Here is a 16,474-nt window from a genome sequence, read left to right as displayed (position 1 = left end):
GCGACATAATAAGACTCTGTCTCAAAAAAATAAATAAGTAAAATAAATATCAAGATATTTGGGCCTGGCGCGGTGACTCACACCTGTAATCCCAGCACTCTGGGAGGCTGAAGTGGGTGGATAACCTGAGGTCGGGAGTTCGAGATCAGCCTGACTAACATGGAGAAACCCCATCTCTACTAAAAATACAAAATTAGCCGGGCGCGATGGCGCATGCCTGTAATCCCAGCTACTCGGGAGGCTGAGGCAGGAGAATCACTTGAACCTGGGAGGCAGAGGTTACAGTGAGTCAAGATCACGCCATTGTGCTCCATCCTGGACAACAAGAGCAAAACTGTCTTTAAAAAAAAAAAAAAAAAATTGGGCCAGGCACAGTGGCTCATGACTGTAATCCCAGCACTTTGGGAGGCCAAGGCGGCCCAATTGCTTGAGCCCAGGAATTCAAGACCAGCCTGGGCAACACAGTGAAACCCCGTCTCTACAAAAAATACAAAAATTAGCCCGGTGTGATGGTGTGCACCTGTAATTCCAGCCACTCAGGAAGGTGAGGCAGGAGGATCACCTCAACCCAGAGAGGTCAAGTCTGCAGTGAGTTGTGATCATGCCACTGCACTCCAGCCTCGGTGACAGAAGGGGACCCTGTCTCAAAAACAGATTTATCTTCTGATGGGAAAGTGGGAATGTTGAGAAGAGGGCAAAAAATTGATATAATAGAGGGAAGAATGGTCAATGTCCTTAAGTAGGTGAAAAGGAATCCAATCTAGCGCCCAAGAGGGCTGAGTTTTGGGTAGAAATTCAAAGTTTGTTTACAGTTTCAGGAAAAAAAATGTAAATGGACGAAATGAACAAGAAATATTACTGATGTCTTATCTAGTAGTCTCTTCAAGTTATTATCTGTATCTTTCATTGTCTTTGAGGTATTTTACAACTCTGTAAGTGGCAGACAACTGATAGAAATGCAAATAATTCTTTTCCATAGATATATAGTGAATTTTGCCCAGTGGAGGCACAGTTGATTACCCTCCCCCATTATAGAGGCCAGTTGTGCATCTGTTAAGCAAATTCATTTTGACATGCCTCATATCTATATATGTATCTGTTTTTAGGATTATTTTTTAAACTAGTTCCAACATCTTAGTGGTTCCTTTATTTGTGAGTTAAGTAAAATCTTTGGCACATGTTCATTTTATATTTATATGAGAATTTATATGAGAAACTTTTTTTTTCTTTTAAAAAAAAAGAGGCCAGGTGCAGTGCATGTAATCCCAGCACTTTGGGAGACTGAGATGGGGAGATCGCTTGAGGCCAGGAGTGCAAGACCAGCCTGGGCAACATAGCAAGACATTGACTCTACCAAAAAAAAAAAAAAAAGGATTCTTCAACTTCAACAATAATAACACGAGGGAAGGTAATGCACAGAGACACAGATGCTTAGGTGGGTGGAAGTGGTGGTGCCAACCAGTGCAAGTTCTTTCCAATAGCTTCACTTTTCTGAGAAAAGAAGAGATGTAAAATAGTTAGGAGAGTGGCAAATGGACTAGAGAATTTTAATATGACTGCAGCATTAAAAGCCACTTGAGGCCAAGCAAAGTGGCTCATGCCTGTAATCCCAGCACTATGGGAGGCCAATGCTGGCAGATCACCTAAGGTCAGGAGTTTGAGATCAGCCTGGCCAACATGGTGAAACCCCGTCGCTACTAAAAATACAAAAATTAGCCAGGCGTTGTGACGCTCGCCTGTAATCCCAGCTACTTGGGAGGCTGAGGTAGGAGAATTGCTTGAACCCGGGAGGCAGATGCTTCAGTGAGCGGAGATCATACCACTTCACTCCAGCCTGGGTGACAGAGGGAGACTCTGTCTCAAAAAAAAAAAAAAAAAAAAAAGCCACTTGCGGTTAGTGTCATGATTTTAAAGTAAGCTGTTAATGTACTGAATTTCTCCAGGCACAGTTCAACTGCATGGGTGCACACACAAAGGAGGGAGGGTTGAATTAACGAGGATTTTGGCTTTGGTAAGTGGGTAGGCAAAAGCAATGTAAGGAGGCAAGAGAGATGGGGATATATATAAAGGACTGATTGTAATGATTTACTAGGAATTTAATCCAGGTAAGGAGGTAAGAGAAGATTCATGAGAAATGAATGACAGTGAAAATGTGATGAGATCAAAAGACTGGAGATCCCAGTAGAGTTGACAGATTGTTGGAGTTGCAGTACTAAAACAATGAGCTGGAAAGGCAGGTGTTAGTAGTCAGAAAGGAAGAAAACAACACTATTTCTGTTTGGGGTCGGCATTCTAGCATCTGAACAGACATTCTATTATTCGAGGATCACTTACCTGCTAACCACCACACTCCCCTTTTTGTGTGTAGGAGGACAGATGTTTTGCATGGAGTGCTTACTTATTCCTTCTAGTCTCTCTCAATGTGATGATTCCATGCAATCAAGTTTTTTGTTTTGTTTTGTTTTTTCAAGAGTGAACAAAATCTGCAGACAGGCAGGCAGCATGATGAGCAGGGTCTCTGTGGAAGGTTGTGCAGTTTGTACACTGCACAAGGGACACCGGGCTGAGATCCATCCCAAACTCTGCTCACTGACTGTGGCCCCATCACCAGTTGACATTTTTGGCCCACACAGGCTCATGCCCTGCCACCATGGGGCTGTTCCTTGGGTCATGCCTTTTCTACTTCCCAGAAAGGTGCTGCGTAGGCCAGCCAGCTCTGATAAAGACTGCATATGCACCATGAGGTTTAAGCCAGAGGGCTGGGCTTGAGGGAGATGTGCCCTTTTGTTGAAAAAATCCCTTGTGGACTTGTATCCTCAGATTGCTTCAAGCATTCAGTCTTTTTGAATGAAGAGACCCGATATTATACTTTCTCAATTATATGTATAAAGTAGCTCTTGACATAATAGTTTCATTGGGATAATTAGGTTTTACTTCTCCCAAAACCAATACTTGGCTTTCTAGATCACTGCTATTTGAGAAAAACGATGAGGTATCATATGCATTGTTTATGGATCACTGGTCTCTCCACTGTTTCTTGTCTGTTTATCAGGAAAATCTTAGATTAGACTAATATATTTATGAAAAACCAGTTGAATGTTTTGTTTTGTTTTGTTTTTTCCCCTGATAAGTAATGTGAAAGAGTGGGCAGAAGTTGCTTAAATAGTTTACAGGGGTAAAGAAATTCGACTTGCTCATTTACTGTTTTACGGTCTTCTTTAATATATCAGCTCATTTTGAGAGATCTCACTTATCAATGGTTCTTGAGTTTTCAGGCACCTTATGCAAATGTTGCAGTCTCCTTAAACCAGATATCTATTAAGCTACATACAAAAATATCTGCAAAGGTTTTGTGTGTGTGTGTGTGTGTGTGTGTGTGTGTGTGTGTGTGTGTGTGTGTAGGAATTCTAGCAATAACCACTCATTGAAGTAAAAATCTAATACAGGGCACCGCTTTCTCGAGACAAAATAATCCATGTTAGAGTAAGCAAATGTTAGTGTGTAGGATGAGCTTCACAAAAACAAAGGCCATTTTCAGCACACTTTTAGTCAGTAGTTAATCAAGGGAAGGCTGCTAATGAGGTAGTTCAATGTCATTTCCCCTGACTTAATGGTAGTAGAAAATGAAAGATTAAGGCTATTTAAGCCAACAGGAAAATCATGAATCTCTACCTTTAAGCTATTTCTGGGTCCTTGTGAAGAATCTGCAAAATCCCTGATGCTCTCCCTCTAGGCACATGGAATATTTTCACCAACACAAAAAACAGTGCTGATTCTGACACCGCAAGCACTGCTCTATTCTCATTTATTTCCTGCTGGTGACGCTTTCACCAAAGGCCATGCTACGTTGTTCTGAACCCCTTTCAGGCCATCACTATTTCCTCTTTTATCTTTGCCTAGAAATGTGATGTTTGGGCAAAGAAGGAAAAGGGAAAGTAAGAAACAGGGATGAGTGGGAGAGAGACAGCAGGAAACAGGGGTGGGAAACTGGACACTGCAGCTTTCTCACAACCCCTGACAGGGTGCGTCATCGGATGCTCATTATTTTACTTAAGAGTACAATGAGATTCCAGAACATCAGCCAAATCTCTAGTCTAACCTGGGCATAAAATTGCATGCTGAAATAAAATACATTTTTCTCCAAATAATCTATTAAAAATTACACTTGATATTCGTGTGGAAATTAAGACCAAATTGCAATATGCTTTCCATTTCCAATGAACAAAGAGTTTTGTTCCTGACAAGGACAAATTCTAAATGATAAGTAAAATAAATATGGCATTTATTTAAGTAGTGTGAGCCATAGGTTAATCTTAAGTGGTGTTTGGTTGATGGGAGAGAAAATGCTCCATCAGAATTGTTGTAAGAACTTTCAAATGTGCTTGACATGCATTCGGGAGTGGTGACTTACACCTGTAATCACAGCACTTTGGGAGGCCGAGGCAGGTGGATCACCTGAGATCAGGAGTTCGAGACCAGCCTGGCCATCATGGTGAAACCCCATCTCTACTAGAAATACAAAAATTAGCCAGGTATGGTGGTAGGCGCCTGTAATCCCAGCTACTTGGGAGGCTGAGGCAGGAGAATCGCTGGAACCCAGAAGGCAGAGGTTGCAGTGAGCCAGGATCCCACCACTGCACTCCAGTCTGGGTGAGAGAATGAGACTCTGTCTCAAAAAAAAAAAAAAAAAAAAAAAAAAAAAAATCTTAGTTTAACGGTTTCGGGTTATAGCTCCAGGGATGGGGGGTGGGGATGATTGACTATGCATTTGATATGTATCTTATTAATCATAAGGTTCTTTCCCCCATAGCAAAGTACATATAAATGCAAAGCTTTAGTGCTTAGCTGACTGTAATAGGACATCTTCGTAAAAGGAATACACTTAACACCTCAGCCAATAAGCCAGAGAATCTTATGCTGCACAAATGTGCAGTTTTAATGTGTTGCTCAGGCTATAGTATTATTTTTAAGTTTTTGGTTTTGTTTTATACCATGCATTTATTTCCCTCTGAATTAATCACAGGTACTTTCTTTAACATAAACTATTTTAAGTATAAACTTTATTCCTGAATATTTTCAGATGCATTCTGCTAGTTCAAGTAAACTCACACAGACATTAATCCAATTTGAATAACTACATATGAATGAGGCTACAGTATTATTCAATCCAGAGTGTGTCACTTCCGTTCATGAAGGCTTGCTATGCATAAATATAAAAATATTTTTTCTTCTGATGCTTTCACTTTTGAAGTACTCCCTACAAGGGACTTAAAAAAAATTAAAGAGCTTTCAAAGTGTTCTGTTAGGCTATGATTTGAGGGGGAGATGAATGGAAATGGCTAATGATAGTTATTTAACTGGAGATATTTGTGGTAACATGCGAAAGTATAAACAAACTCCAACAAACTCATTTTTCCCTGAAACTTTTGGTGGAAAATTATATATTATTTTGAGACAGGGTCTTGCTCTGTTGCCCACGCCAGGCTGGAGTGCAGTGGCATGACCTCGGCTCACTGTACCCTTGACCTCCTGGGCTCAAGCGATTTTCCCATTTCAGCCCACTCCCAAGTATCTGGGACTACAGACATGTACCACCACTCTTGGCTAATTTTTATATTTTTTCATGGAGATAGGGTTTCACCATGTTGCCCAGGCTGGTCTCGAACTCTTGGACCCACGCAATCTGCCCATCTTGGCCTCCCAAAGTGCTGGATTACAGATGTGAGCCATTGCACCCAGCCTATTATTTTGAAAGGTTATTCTGCCTTTACTGAAATGCAACAAACGGTTATTGAGCACCTACTATATTATTATATAGTCCATTCCTACTAGGCTACCGCAGCCATTGATGACCTTATCTCTTCCTTTGTGTGTGTGTGTGTGTGTCTGTGAAGCTGTTTGTATATTTTTGGTTAGTTTGCTTGCGAAGCAGCTTGGAGAAGTTTCATCCACTTTTTTTTTTTTTTGTGATGGAGTCTCGCTCTGTTGCCCAGGCTGCAGTGCAGTGGCACCATCTCGGCTCACTGCAAGCTCTGCCTCCCGGGTTCACGCCATTCTCCTGCCTCAGCCTCCCGAGTAATTGGGACTACAGTCACCCGCCACTGCGCCCGGCTAATTTTTTGTATTTTTAGTAGAGATGGGGTTTCACCGTGGTCTCAATCTCTTGACCACGTGATCCGCCCACCTCGGCCTCCCAAAGTGCTGGGATTACAGGCGCGAGCCGCCGTGCCCGGCCCCTTTCATCTACTTTTTATTAGTTCGTTGGTTTTATAAAGCATCTCAGAAAGTGGACCCAGAAATCGCAGATCTGCCATTAGTATTTATTCTTTAAAGACACTTTGGAGATTCATTTTCTTGAGTGGCACTGCCATGCTCATTCAGTGAAAACCTGTGGGGTATAGAAATGGAACGGAGAGTTTTAAACAGCTCTGCCGAAACAGTACTTTGGGTTCCATACTTCACTGTCCTTAGGCATTGAAACCATCACCTGGTTTGCATTCTTCATGACTGAGGTTAACTTAAAACAAAAATGGTAGGAAAGCTTTTCTATGCTTCGGGTAAGAGACAAATTTGCTTTTGTAGAATTGGTGGCTGAGAAAGGCAGACAGGGCCTGACTAAAGAAGACATTTGTCACCACTAGCCACCAAGTGAAGTTGTGGAACCCAAAGGTGACAGCCATGGAAATGTAGATCATCAGTTCTGCTAAGTAGTTAGGGGAAGAAACATATTCAAACCAGTCTCCAAATGGGATCCTGTGGTTACAGTGAATGACCACTCCTGAAAGGGTAAAAGAAGATCTCATAAGCATTTAAAGGTTTGAAAAGAAAGTTTCACCACTTCACTCCCAAATCATTTACAGAAACTGTTTTTATTTTTTTGAGACACAGTCTTGCTCTGTTGTCCAGGCTGGAGTGCAGTGGTGCAGTCATGGCTCACTGTAGTCTCATCCTTCCAGGCCCAGGCAATCCTCCCATCTCAAACTCCCCAGTGGCTAGAACCACAGGTACGCACTACCATGCCTGGCTCATTTTTTGAATTTTTTGTAAAGACAGGGTCTGCCTATGTTGCCCAGGTTGGTCTCAAACCACTGGACTCAAGTGATCCTCCCACCTCAGCCTCCCAAAGTGCTAGGATTACCAGTGTGAGCCAACCTGCCCAGCCCAGAAACTCTTATTTAGAAGAGTATCATAGATGTGTGTAAACCACCATCCTGTCACACTTCTGTCAGTCTATTACATATTGAAAAGTCATCTGCTTAGGTTAAATTGTCAACTGTCAATAAGCACAAGAGAAAAGCCAGTTACTCCAGCAATCCTCCAAGCTACTACTTAAGAGCTCAGACTACTCCAGAGTCAGACTGCACAAGTTTAAATCCTGGCTCTCCCACTTACTAGCTGTGTAACTTTAGATAAATTGCTTAACCTCTTTGTGCCTTAGTTTCCTCCTCTGTAAAATGAAGACTGGTCTGTCATCTCATGTCGGCATTATGAAGCTGTATGTAAAGCACTCAGAACAGAGCCTGGGACAAAGTAAGTACTTGATAAATATTAAAACTATTCAATTTTTTGGCCAGACGTGGTGGCTCATGCTTGTAATCCTAGCACTTCGGGAGACTGAGGTGGGTGGGTCACCTGAGGTCAGGAGTTCGAAACCAGCCTGGCCAACATGATGAAACCCCATCTCTACTAAAAATATAAAAATTAGCCAGGTGTGGTGGCACATGCCTGTAATCCCAGCTACTTGGGAGGCTGAGGCATGAGAATCGCTTGAACCCAGGAGGCGGAGGTTGCAGTGAGCTGAGGTGGCGCCACTGCACTCCAGCCTGGGTGACAGAGTGAGAGTCTGTCTCAAAATAAATAAATAAAATAAAATAAAATAAATAATAGGCCAGGCACAGTGGCTCACGCCTGTAATTGGGGCACATTTTATTAAAATAAAATAAATAAATAAAACTATTCAATTTTTTTTTTTTTCAGACAGAGTCTAGCTCTGTCACCCCAGCTGGAGTGCAGTGGCACGATCTCGGCTCACTGCAACTTCTGCCTCCCAGGTTCAAGTGATTCTAGTGCCTCAGCCTCCCAAGTAGCTGGGACTACAGGTGCCCACACCACTACACCCAGCTAATTTTTGTATTTTTAGTAGAGACGGGGTTTCACCATGTTGGCCAGGCTGATCTTGAACTCCTGACCTCAAGTGATCCGCCTACCTTGGCTTCCCAAAGTGCTGGGATTACAGGCGTGAGCCACTGTGCCTGGCCTATTCAATTTCTAGTATTTCAAAAAATCTAATGGAAACTGTACCTGTGATAAGTCAACACAAACTAACTTAAAGGTCAAGTTTTTATGCTGTGGCTGGTACTAACTCCATGGTAACACTAGTTCTCACATGCTGATGAGACACAAAATGTAGAATCACAGAATGTCGGGGCTACTTGGGTCCAGAGAGGTCTTTCAATGTAAGGCTCTCATTTTCACAGATAGGAAGATCGAGGCCCAGAGAAGTGTCTTGCCAAAAATAAATATTTGATATAGTCGACTAACTAGGGCAGGAAGGAAAAGTATGCAGGCCCATGGAGAACTAACTTCTGAGGGTTAAAATCCATATGCGGAGGCTTTAAAAGAGGTCTCACCTGCTTTATTTTTCCTGAGATTGCCGAGAATAACATGGCACTTATACTGATGGGCAGATGACCAGATGAACATCATCATCCCGAGAATATGGAACCACCGTGCTTGCATCAGTACATTTTTCCCTGTTACGTAGGCTATAGGAATAAGAATTGTTAGCCAACACTAAACAATTTCACAGGCTCAGGGAATTAAACGAATCATTTAGTCAGCAGAAACACAATTATCCACTTATTCTGTTCCTCAATATCCTAATGTAATTTCCCAAGTACAAAGAGGGGAACCTGTTCCTCAATATCCCGATGTAATTTCCTGATGTAATTTCCCAGTACAGAAGGCAGAGCGCTGTCTCTCTGGACAAAGGAGATATGTTCATCAGTTACGGGCAGCTTCAGTCCCCCTGGCAGAGAATTCCATACAGACACATTCTCTTGCCTCTTCTCTAAATGGTTCAAGCACAAAGTTCAGCTCCCCTACTGTGATCTACTTTCGCATGGTAAGACTCTTTTGTGTTTACCTTGCTAAGTCCAGTTTTAAGTCTTCTTATGTTTTACAGTGAAGAAAAACACTTTCTAAGGAAATCTCTCTCTCTGAGCTACCATCCTGCTAGGGAGAGCCTGAAAGCAGAATGCTGACTTGACTAGCTCGGGCCGATGAAGGAAATCACCAGTGGAAAGGCTACCAGGGGGCTTTCTCAAAAGAGGGGGACAGTAAACTACAAGATGAACAACTCGATGCCATCCAGGTCTGGATAAGAGAGAACACAGTCGAGAGACTGAGTTTCAGGAGTGGAAACACTCAAAGCATCATCTTCCACTTTTTTCTCTGGCTGCTAGGAAGAAGGGAAAAACACAGACCACCTGATGACCTGTGGAGCAAACCACTGGCTTCAGAAAAGCAAACAGAGACTTCCCTCTGAGCAGCAGGAAGCAGTTAGCCTAGTCTGAGGCTTGACTGAAGAAACAAATGTGTCCACTGATAATGGGCAAGAGCCTGAGGCTCTGCAGCCAAGGGGGAACCCTAAAAAGCTGATTCAAGTAAGAGAACCAAGGATCATGCAATTCCACATGGCCAACTCGAAGCAGGAATCAGTTAAGGACTGATGAAAATCCACCGGTCTACCTGTGTCAGTTTATTTTTTAAAAGCTTGTTTTATATAATCAATCTACTATAGTCTTTTAGTGTTTACAAGTTTAGGCATTTAACTACTAGGTTATATTTTTATAAGTTCAAAACAGACTGGGTACAGCGGTTCACACCTGCAATCCTGGCACTTTGGGGGACCAAGGCAGGAGGATCACTTGAGGGGTTTGAGACCAGCCTGCCAACATAGGGAGAACCTGTCTCTACAAAAATGAAATAAGCAAAATATTAAAAATACAGTTTTAAATCTGATAGGCTTCAAGAGCAAGTCAACAGGATGAAAAGTTAGAGTGTCTGGAATTTCAAATCACTAACAAGTCCTTTACTCTAAATGCAGAGAATTTACCTATGGGAAAAAGGATTTGTTAAGGGTAACACCAGAATTATAATGCAGGAAAAGGGAGGCAGATGGAAGGGTCACATTTCCTCAGTTCTACTCAGTATTTAATTATTTGTTTATTCACTAGTTACTTAAGGAGTGCCTACTAAGCCTGGCCCTGCTGCAGGTACAAAGGATAAAGCAGGAAATAAGTCAGGCAAGATCCCAGTCCTTATAGAGTTACATCCTAGTTTGCAGAGTCTTCTTTTCACTTTAAGAAGAACCCTGTGAAATCAGTATGTGTCAGTAAATTACTAATGAAGGCTCTGAGGCTCAGAGAAGCTCAATGAGCCAAATGCAGGCCCATGAGACTCTGGAGCCCATGTTATTTCTATCACACCCTTTGGTTGGCAAATGCCCCAGTGTGTTTTCTCTCAATGAATTACTGAAACCAACTTTCCGCATATTGTCCCAAATGATCCCAGATGACCCTTGAAGGACAAGAGGTGAAACAGAAAACAGCTTCAGAAAGGAGTGCTTGGAAAGTTATTTTTATGGGCTCCTCTTCCTTGACTGTCTATGCAGGAGGGAAGACAGAAGTTGAGATGCAGCCAGTAGAGGAAACTCTGGGAGAGGCAGGTAATGCCAACAGACATGAACACACTGAAAGCTAGCAGCCACCAAGCGCTCTGCAAAGTTCCTTTAGGGGGAGAACCAGCACTGCCCACCAGGAATGACAGCCCCTTCCACTGTACTGGCTGGCAGAATGCCACCACAGACATGCCAGGGAGGAATAAGTTCAGAGGAATCAGACAGAGAGATGCTAGCTAAGTGGCTGGAGCCAATGAATAATTCATGAATTGAGAAAGATCGTCAATAAATCCTCCTTTAAAATCACTCCTCTAGTCAGAGGCCTTAGGTTGAGCTACAGCAAAAGAGAGAAGACTTTCATGGGGCACTCGTACCAAAATCTAACCTGAGGAGGAAGCTCACTCACAGATTGTTGGAAATCACTAGAGTTTACGAGGATGGATAGGGCAGCTGGAAACATGGAGCCCTGGGTTTAGAGACAATGGTCATTACAGACCTACAGGGTCTAGACTGACAGATACTAGGGCTGCAAGGTCAGGTTAACCTCAGCACTATAAACTCATTTCCATCACCCCAAGTGACTTGATTTCTTTATAATCATGCATTGTTTTTACAAAAATGGTAGTCATATGTGTTAGATAACGTCCCCTCCTCCCCCCATAAAACAAAAAATCCGTTTCATTTCCTTCTCCTAAACGTCATGGTTTGGCTTCCCTCTTCCTGGCTAGTGAGAGCTTAGAGACTAAAACACAATTTTCACTACCACAGTACTCTTTGTCCTCTCCCCTCAGGCAGCATCACTTGAAGAAAAGCTCTGTTGTGATGGGAACAATCACAAGAACTAAGTGGCAACAAAACGGCTCCCCACCCCCTCTGCAAATCCCAACTCCATGCAAGCACCACTCCCTTCCCTCATTTTCTTTTCTTTTTTGAGATGGAGACTCGCTCTGTTCCCTAGGCTGAAGTGCAGTGGTGCGATCTTGGCTCACTGCAACCTCCACCTCCCGGTTTCTGCTTTAAGCAATTCTCCTGCCTCAGCCTCCCCAGTAGCTGGGACTACAGGCGTGTGCCACCACGCCTGGCTAATTTTTTTTTTAATTTTTAGTAGAGACAGAGTTTCACCATGTTGGCCAGGCTAGTCTCGAACTCCTGGCCTCAAGTGATCCACCTGCCTCGGCCTCCCAAAGTGGTGGGATTACAGGTGTGAGCCACCATGCCCGGCCTTTTAAAATCGATTTGAGGCTCATCTCCTCAAAACTCTGCAAAATGCACTGGGCCTGTCTCTTTCTTTTGCATGTCTTACAATGCTTAGCAGAGCACAAACCCTGAGAGCACCTCATATACCCTGGGGTGGGAAGGAGCTCCTGGCAGGGCTGGACCCACTCACCATTCCTTCCATCCATTGGCACTTGGCTTAGCACAGTTAGGCCAACAAGGACATAGTAGACAAGTCCAAAACAGTACTGTACGACGTGAATCATGACATTGGAGAAGACACTGACGTAGAGGCACTCGAAGAGTCTTCGTAAGCTGTGCAGCCACAGAAATACTAGCACTAAGAATGCAGACAGCGCCAGCTCCCCTCCTACAATTCAGAAGGCGACAGGGTCAGCATTTCTCTTCCGGGATTAATCCAAAGTTTTGTTTTTCCCTACTGTTAAGTAGAGTATGAAATTCCGTCTAACATCTTCCTTTTTGGTAGTAAGGAAGAAATGGGCCAAATGAAGTAAAGGAATTTGACTTCACTCAGATTACACAGTTATACAGTAATCTAGTGACAGGGCTGGCCCAAACACCCATCCCTCGATTCTGCTTCATTGTTTGACAGCCTTCCAGGCTTCATGGGGCATCGTGGTCAGGAGGTCTGTGAAGAGGTCTGTGGGTCTCTGGTCCCTGGCACTAACAGCCAGATGCAAACTGTCTGGAAGAGTTCCCAGTGGCCTCTGAGTGGCCCCAGCCATGGGATTCCCAGCATCTCAGGCACCACAGAGGCAGAGACGGGGACAGGAACAGAAACAGAGTTATGCATTTCTTTCCACATTAAAAACAAGAAATTATACTTTTAGAGGGATGGTGAGCCCAAGATCTACTTCCCCACCTGTCTTTCACGACCTGCCCACCAAAAAATCTGAAGAAAAGCTGGCTTTAAAAAACACACACTTAGTTTTTCTCTTTTTATTTTTTGTTTTTTGGTTAATTTTATGTGTCAACTTCTTTATTTTATTTTTGAGACAGGGTCTTGCTCTGTCACCTAGGCTGGAGTGCAGTGGCATAGTCAGGCCTCACTGCAGCTTTGAACTCCTGAGCTCAAGTGATCCTGTCTCAGCCTCCTGAGTAGCTAGGACTACAGTCATGTGCCACCACGCCTGACTAATTAAAAAAAATTTTTTTTTTTTGTAGAGACAGGGTCTCCCTATGTTGCCCAGGCTGGTCTCGAACTCCCGGCCTCCAGCCATCCTCCAGCCTCAGCCTCCCAAAGTGCTGGGATTTTAGGTGTGAGATACCACGCCCTGTCACTTAAAAAAAAAAAAATGAGTCACAGCTGGGCGCAGTGGCTCATGCCTGTAATCTTAGCACTTTGTGAGGCCGAGGCGGGTAGACTGCCTGAGCTCAGGAGTGAAACCTCATCTCTACTAAAAATACAAAAAATTAGCCAGGCATGGCAGCAAGCTACTCGGGAGGCTGAGGTAGGAGAATTGCTTGAACCCAGGAGGTGGCGGCTGCAGTGAGCCAAGATCGGGCCACTGCACTCCAGCCTGGGAGACAGAGTGAGACTGTATCTCCATTTAAAAAAAAAAGTCTCATATACACACACACACACGCATGCACAACACCATAAAGATGCAACTTAATTAACTTTTACAAATTAAGCCAACCAATCCCACCCATATAACAGCACTCAGATCCAGAAACAGAACACTTTAGGGAGCTGAGGTTGGAGGAGAGTGCTTGAGACCAGGAGTTTGAGACCAGCCTGGGCAACACAGCAGGTCCCCCATCTCTAAAAACATTTAAAAAAATTAGCTGGGCACGGTGGCATGCACCTGTAGTCCCAACTACTCAAGAGGCAGAGGAGGGAGGATCGCTTGAGCCCAGGAGTTAAAGGCCACGGTGAGCTATGATCATGCCATGGCACTCCAGCCTGAACAACACAGCGAGACCCTCTCTCTTAAAAAAAAAAGAAAGAAAGAAAGAAAAAGAAAAAAATGAAACAAACAAAAGAAACAGGCTGGGTGGAGTGGCTCATGCCTGTAATCCCAGCACTTTGGGAGGCCAAGGTGGGTGGATCACGAGGTCAGGAGTTCGAGACCAGCCTGGCCAACATAGTGAAACCCTGTCTCTACTGAAAATACAAAAATTAGCCAGGCATGGTGGCGCATGCCTGTAGCCCCAGCTACTCAGGAGGCTGAGGCAGGAGAATTACTTGAACCCGGGAGAGGGAGGTTACAGTGAGTTGAGATCAGGCCACTGCACTCTGCCTGGGCAACAGAGCCAGACTCCATACTAAAAAATAATAATAAAAAAAAAAGGGGCCGGGCGCGGTGGCTCAAGCCTGTAATCCCAGCACTTTGGGAGGCCGAGACGGGCGGATCACGAGGTCAGGAGATCGAGACCATCCTGGCTAACATGGTGAAATCCCGTCTCTACTAAAAAATACAAAAAACTAGCCGGGTGAGGTGGCAGGCCTCTGTAGTCCCAGCTACTCGGGAGGCTGAGGCAGGAGAATGGCATAAACCCAGGAGGCGGAGCTTGCAGCGAGCTGAGATCCGGCCACTGCACTCCAGCCTGGGCTACAGCGCGAGCGAGACTCCCTCTCAAAAAAAAAAAAAGAAAAAGAAACAGAACACGACCAGCACCCCCTAGTGTTCCCTTCCAGGCACTACCCCTCCCCCAAACTTACCATGGGGAACAACCCCTATCCTGACCTCTATCAGCACAGATTAGCTTTGACTGTTTTTGTATTTTAAATGAACTAAAACTTAGTTTTAACTCCTTAGGAACAAGTTAAAGCAAACAAATAGAATTCCTCATATCCTCACAACCAACCCTCCAAATACGAAACCACCCCAGTCAGTCCCACAGTAAACAAATGAAGAGATGAAGTTTTAATGAGTGGAGTGAGATCCACTGATGTATCCTGCCCTCCCAAAGAGGATGTACAAGGGTTTGCTCTTTTTTTTGAGATGGAGTCTTGCTCTGTCACCCAGGCTGGAGTGGAGTGACATGATCTCAGCTCACTGCAACCTTTGCCTCCTGGGTTCAAGCCATTCTCCTGCCTCAGCCTCCTGAGTAACTGGGATTACAGGCACGTGCCACCATGCCCAGCTAATCTTTTGTATTTTTAGTAGAGACAGGGTTTCACCATGTTGGCCAGGCTGGTCTCGAACTCCTGACCTCAAGTGATACACCTGCTTCAGCCTCCCAAAGTGCTGGGATTACAGGCATGAGTCACTGTCTACTGTGCCCAGCAGGGTTTGTTCTTTTTTTTTTTTTTTTGAGATGGAGTCTCACTCTGTCCTCTTAGTCTAGAGTGCAATGGCGCAATCTTGGCTCGCTGCAACCTCTGTCTCTTGGGTTCAAGCAATTCTCTCACCTCAGGCTACCGAGTAGCTGGGGTTACAGGCATGCGCCAGCATACCCAACTAAGTTTTGTATTTTTAGTAGAAATGGAATTTCACCATGTTGGCTAGGGTGGTCTTGAACTCTTGACCTCAAGTGATCTGCCCACCTTGGCCTCCCAAAGTGCTGGGATAACAGACATAAGCCACCACACCCAGCTGAGGTTTGCTCTTCTAATTGTCATCTCTTGCAACCAGTTTCTCTGGTTATACAGAAAAGGACTGTTTCCAGGGTGCCAGTGGTTTGGCCACTGGAACAAAGGACAGAGATAAAACCAGAACAATTTGTTTCTGATTCTGCCCCTCACACTCTGCCTGACCTTAATTGAGGACATTTCATAGTTTTCACCTTCAATTCTTTATTTTTATTATTATTTTTTTTGAGACGGAGTCTCACTCTGTTGCCCAGGCTGGAGTGCAGTGGGGCAAGCTCAGCTTACTGCAAGCTCCACCTCCCGGGTTCACACCATTCTCCTGGCTCAGCCTCCCGAGTAGCTGGGACTACAGGCGCCCGCCACCACGCCTGGCTAATTTTTGTATTTCTAGTAGAGACGGGGTTTCACCCTGTCAGGATGGTCTCGATCCCTTGACCTCGTGATCCGCCCGCCTCGGCCTCCCAAAGTGCTGGGATTACAGGCATGAGCCACTGTGCCCGGCCCAGTTCGTTATTTTAAAAACTGTGCTGGCTGGGCGCAGTGGCTCACGCCTGTAATCCCAGCACTTTGGGAGGCCCAGGTGGGCGGACCACCTGAGGTTGGGAATTTGAGACCAGCCTGACCAACATGGAGAAACCCCATCTCTCTACCAAAAATACAAAATTAGCTGGGCATGCCTGTAATCCCAGCTACTCACAAGGCTGAGGCAGGAGAATCGCTTGAACCTGGGAGGCAGAGGTTGCGGTGAGCCGAGATCGTGCCATTGCATTCCATCCTGGGCAACGTGAGTGAAACTCCGTCTCAAAAAACAAAAAACTGTTTTACATATTCTTCATCCTGATGCTGAGGATGGCAAATTTAAAGGCTATTTTGTAATCGTCTGTTCAACAACTGTTTAGTCAGTTTTATTATACTACCAAAGCCTTGCATCATAACTTTTTTTTCCATGTTTTTCAAAAAGTAATTTTTATTTTATTCATTCATTTATTTATTTATTTGAGATGAAGTCTCCCTCTGTT

At 44.2% G+C, this 16,474-nt stretch overlaps 1 protein-coding gene and 1 long non-coding RNA gene across 6 annotated transcripts in view; one reads left to right on the top strand and one right to left on the bottom strand.

Annotated features, from left to right (window-relative positions):
- SRD5A3 (steroid 5 alpha-reductase 3) overlaps positions 1–16,474 on the bottom strand; it is a 41,558-nt gene that overhangs the window by 11,081 nt on the left and 14,003 nt on the right. For 3 of the 5 annotated variants that reach the window (XM_031664459.1, XM_017958809.3, XM_017958810.3), the window contains exons 3-4: positions 12,069–12,266; positions 8,631–8,765 (exon numbers count right to left, since the gene is read on the bottom strand). In XM_031664459.1, the coding sequence (XP_031520319.1) occupies positions 8,631–8,765; positions 12,069–12,266 (333 nt within the window). Of the gene's footprint in view, positions 1–6,299; positions 6,779–8,630; positions 8,766–12,068; positions 12,267–16,474 lie in introns of those variants that run through there. The other 2 variants (XM_003898877.5, XM_031664460.1) reach the window with 2 other exon arrangements.
- LOC103884453 lies at positions 6,742–10,678 on the top strand. Its single transcript, XR_647058.3, has 2 exons — positions 6,742–7,530; positions 9,185–10,678. It is a non-coding gene; the product is annotated as an uncharacterized LOC103884453 (long non-coding RNA).

Source organism: Papio anubis, chromosome 3 (genome assembly GCF_008728515.1).
Source record: "Papio anubis isolate 15944 chromosome 3, Panubis1.0, whole genome shotgun sequence".
NCBI classification, from domain to species: domain Eukaryota; kingdom Metazoa; phylum Chordata; class Mammalia; order Primates; family Cercopithecidae; genus Papio; species Papio anubis.
Note: the sequence above shows the minus strand (reverse complement) of the source record. Positions and strands in the feature narration are given on the sequence as shown.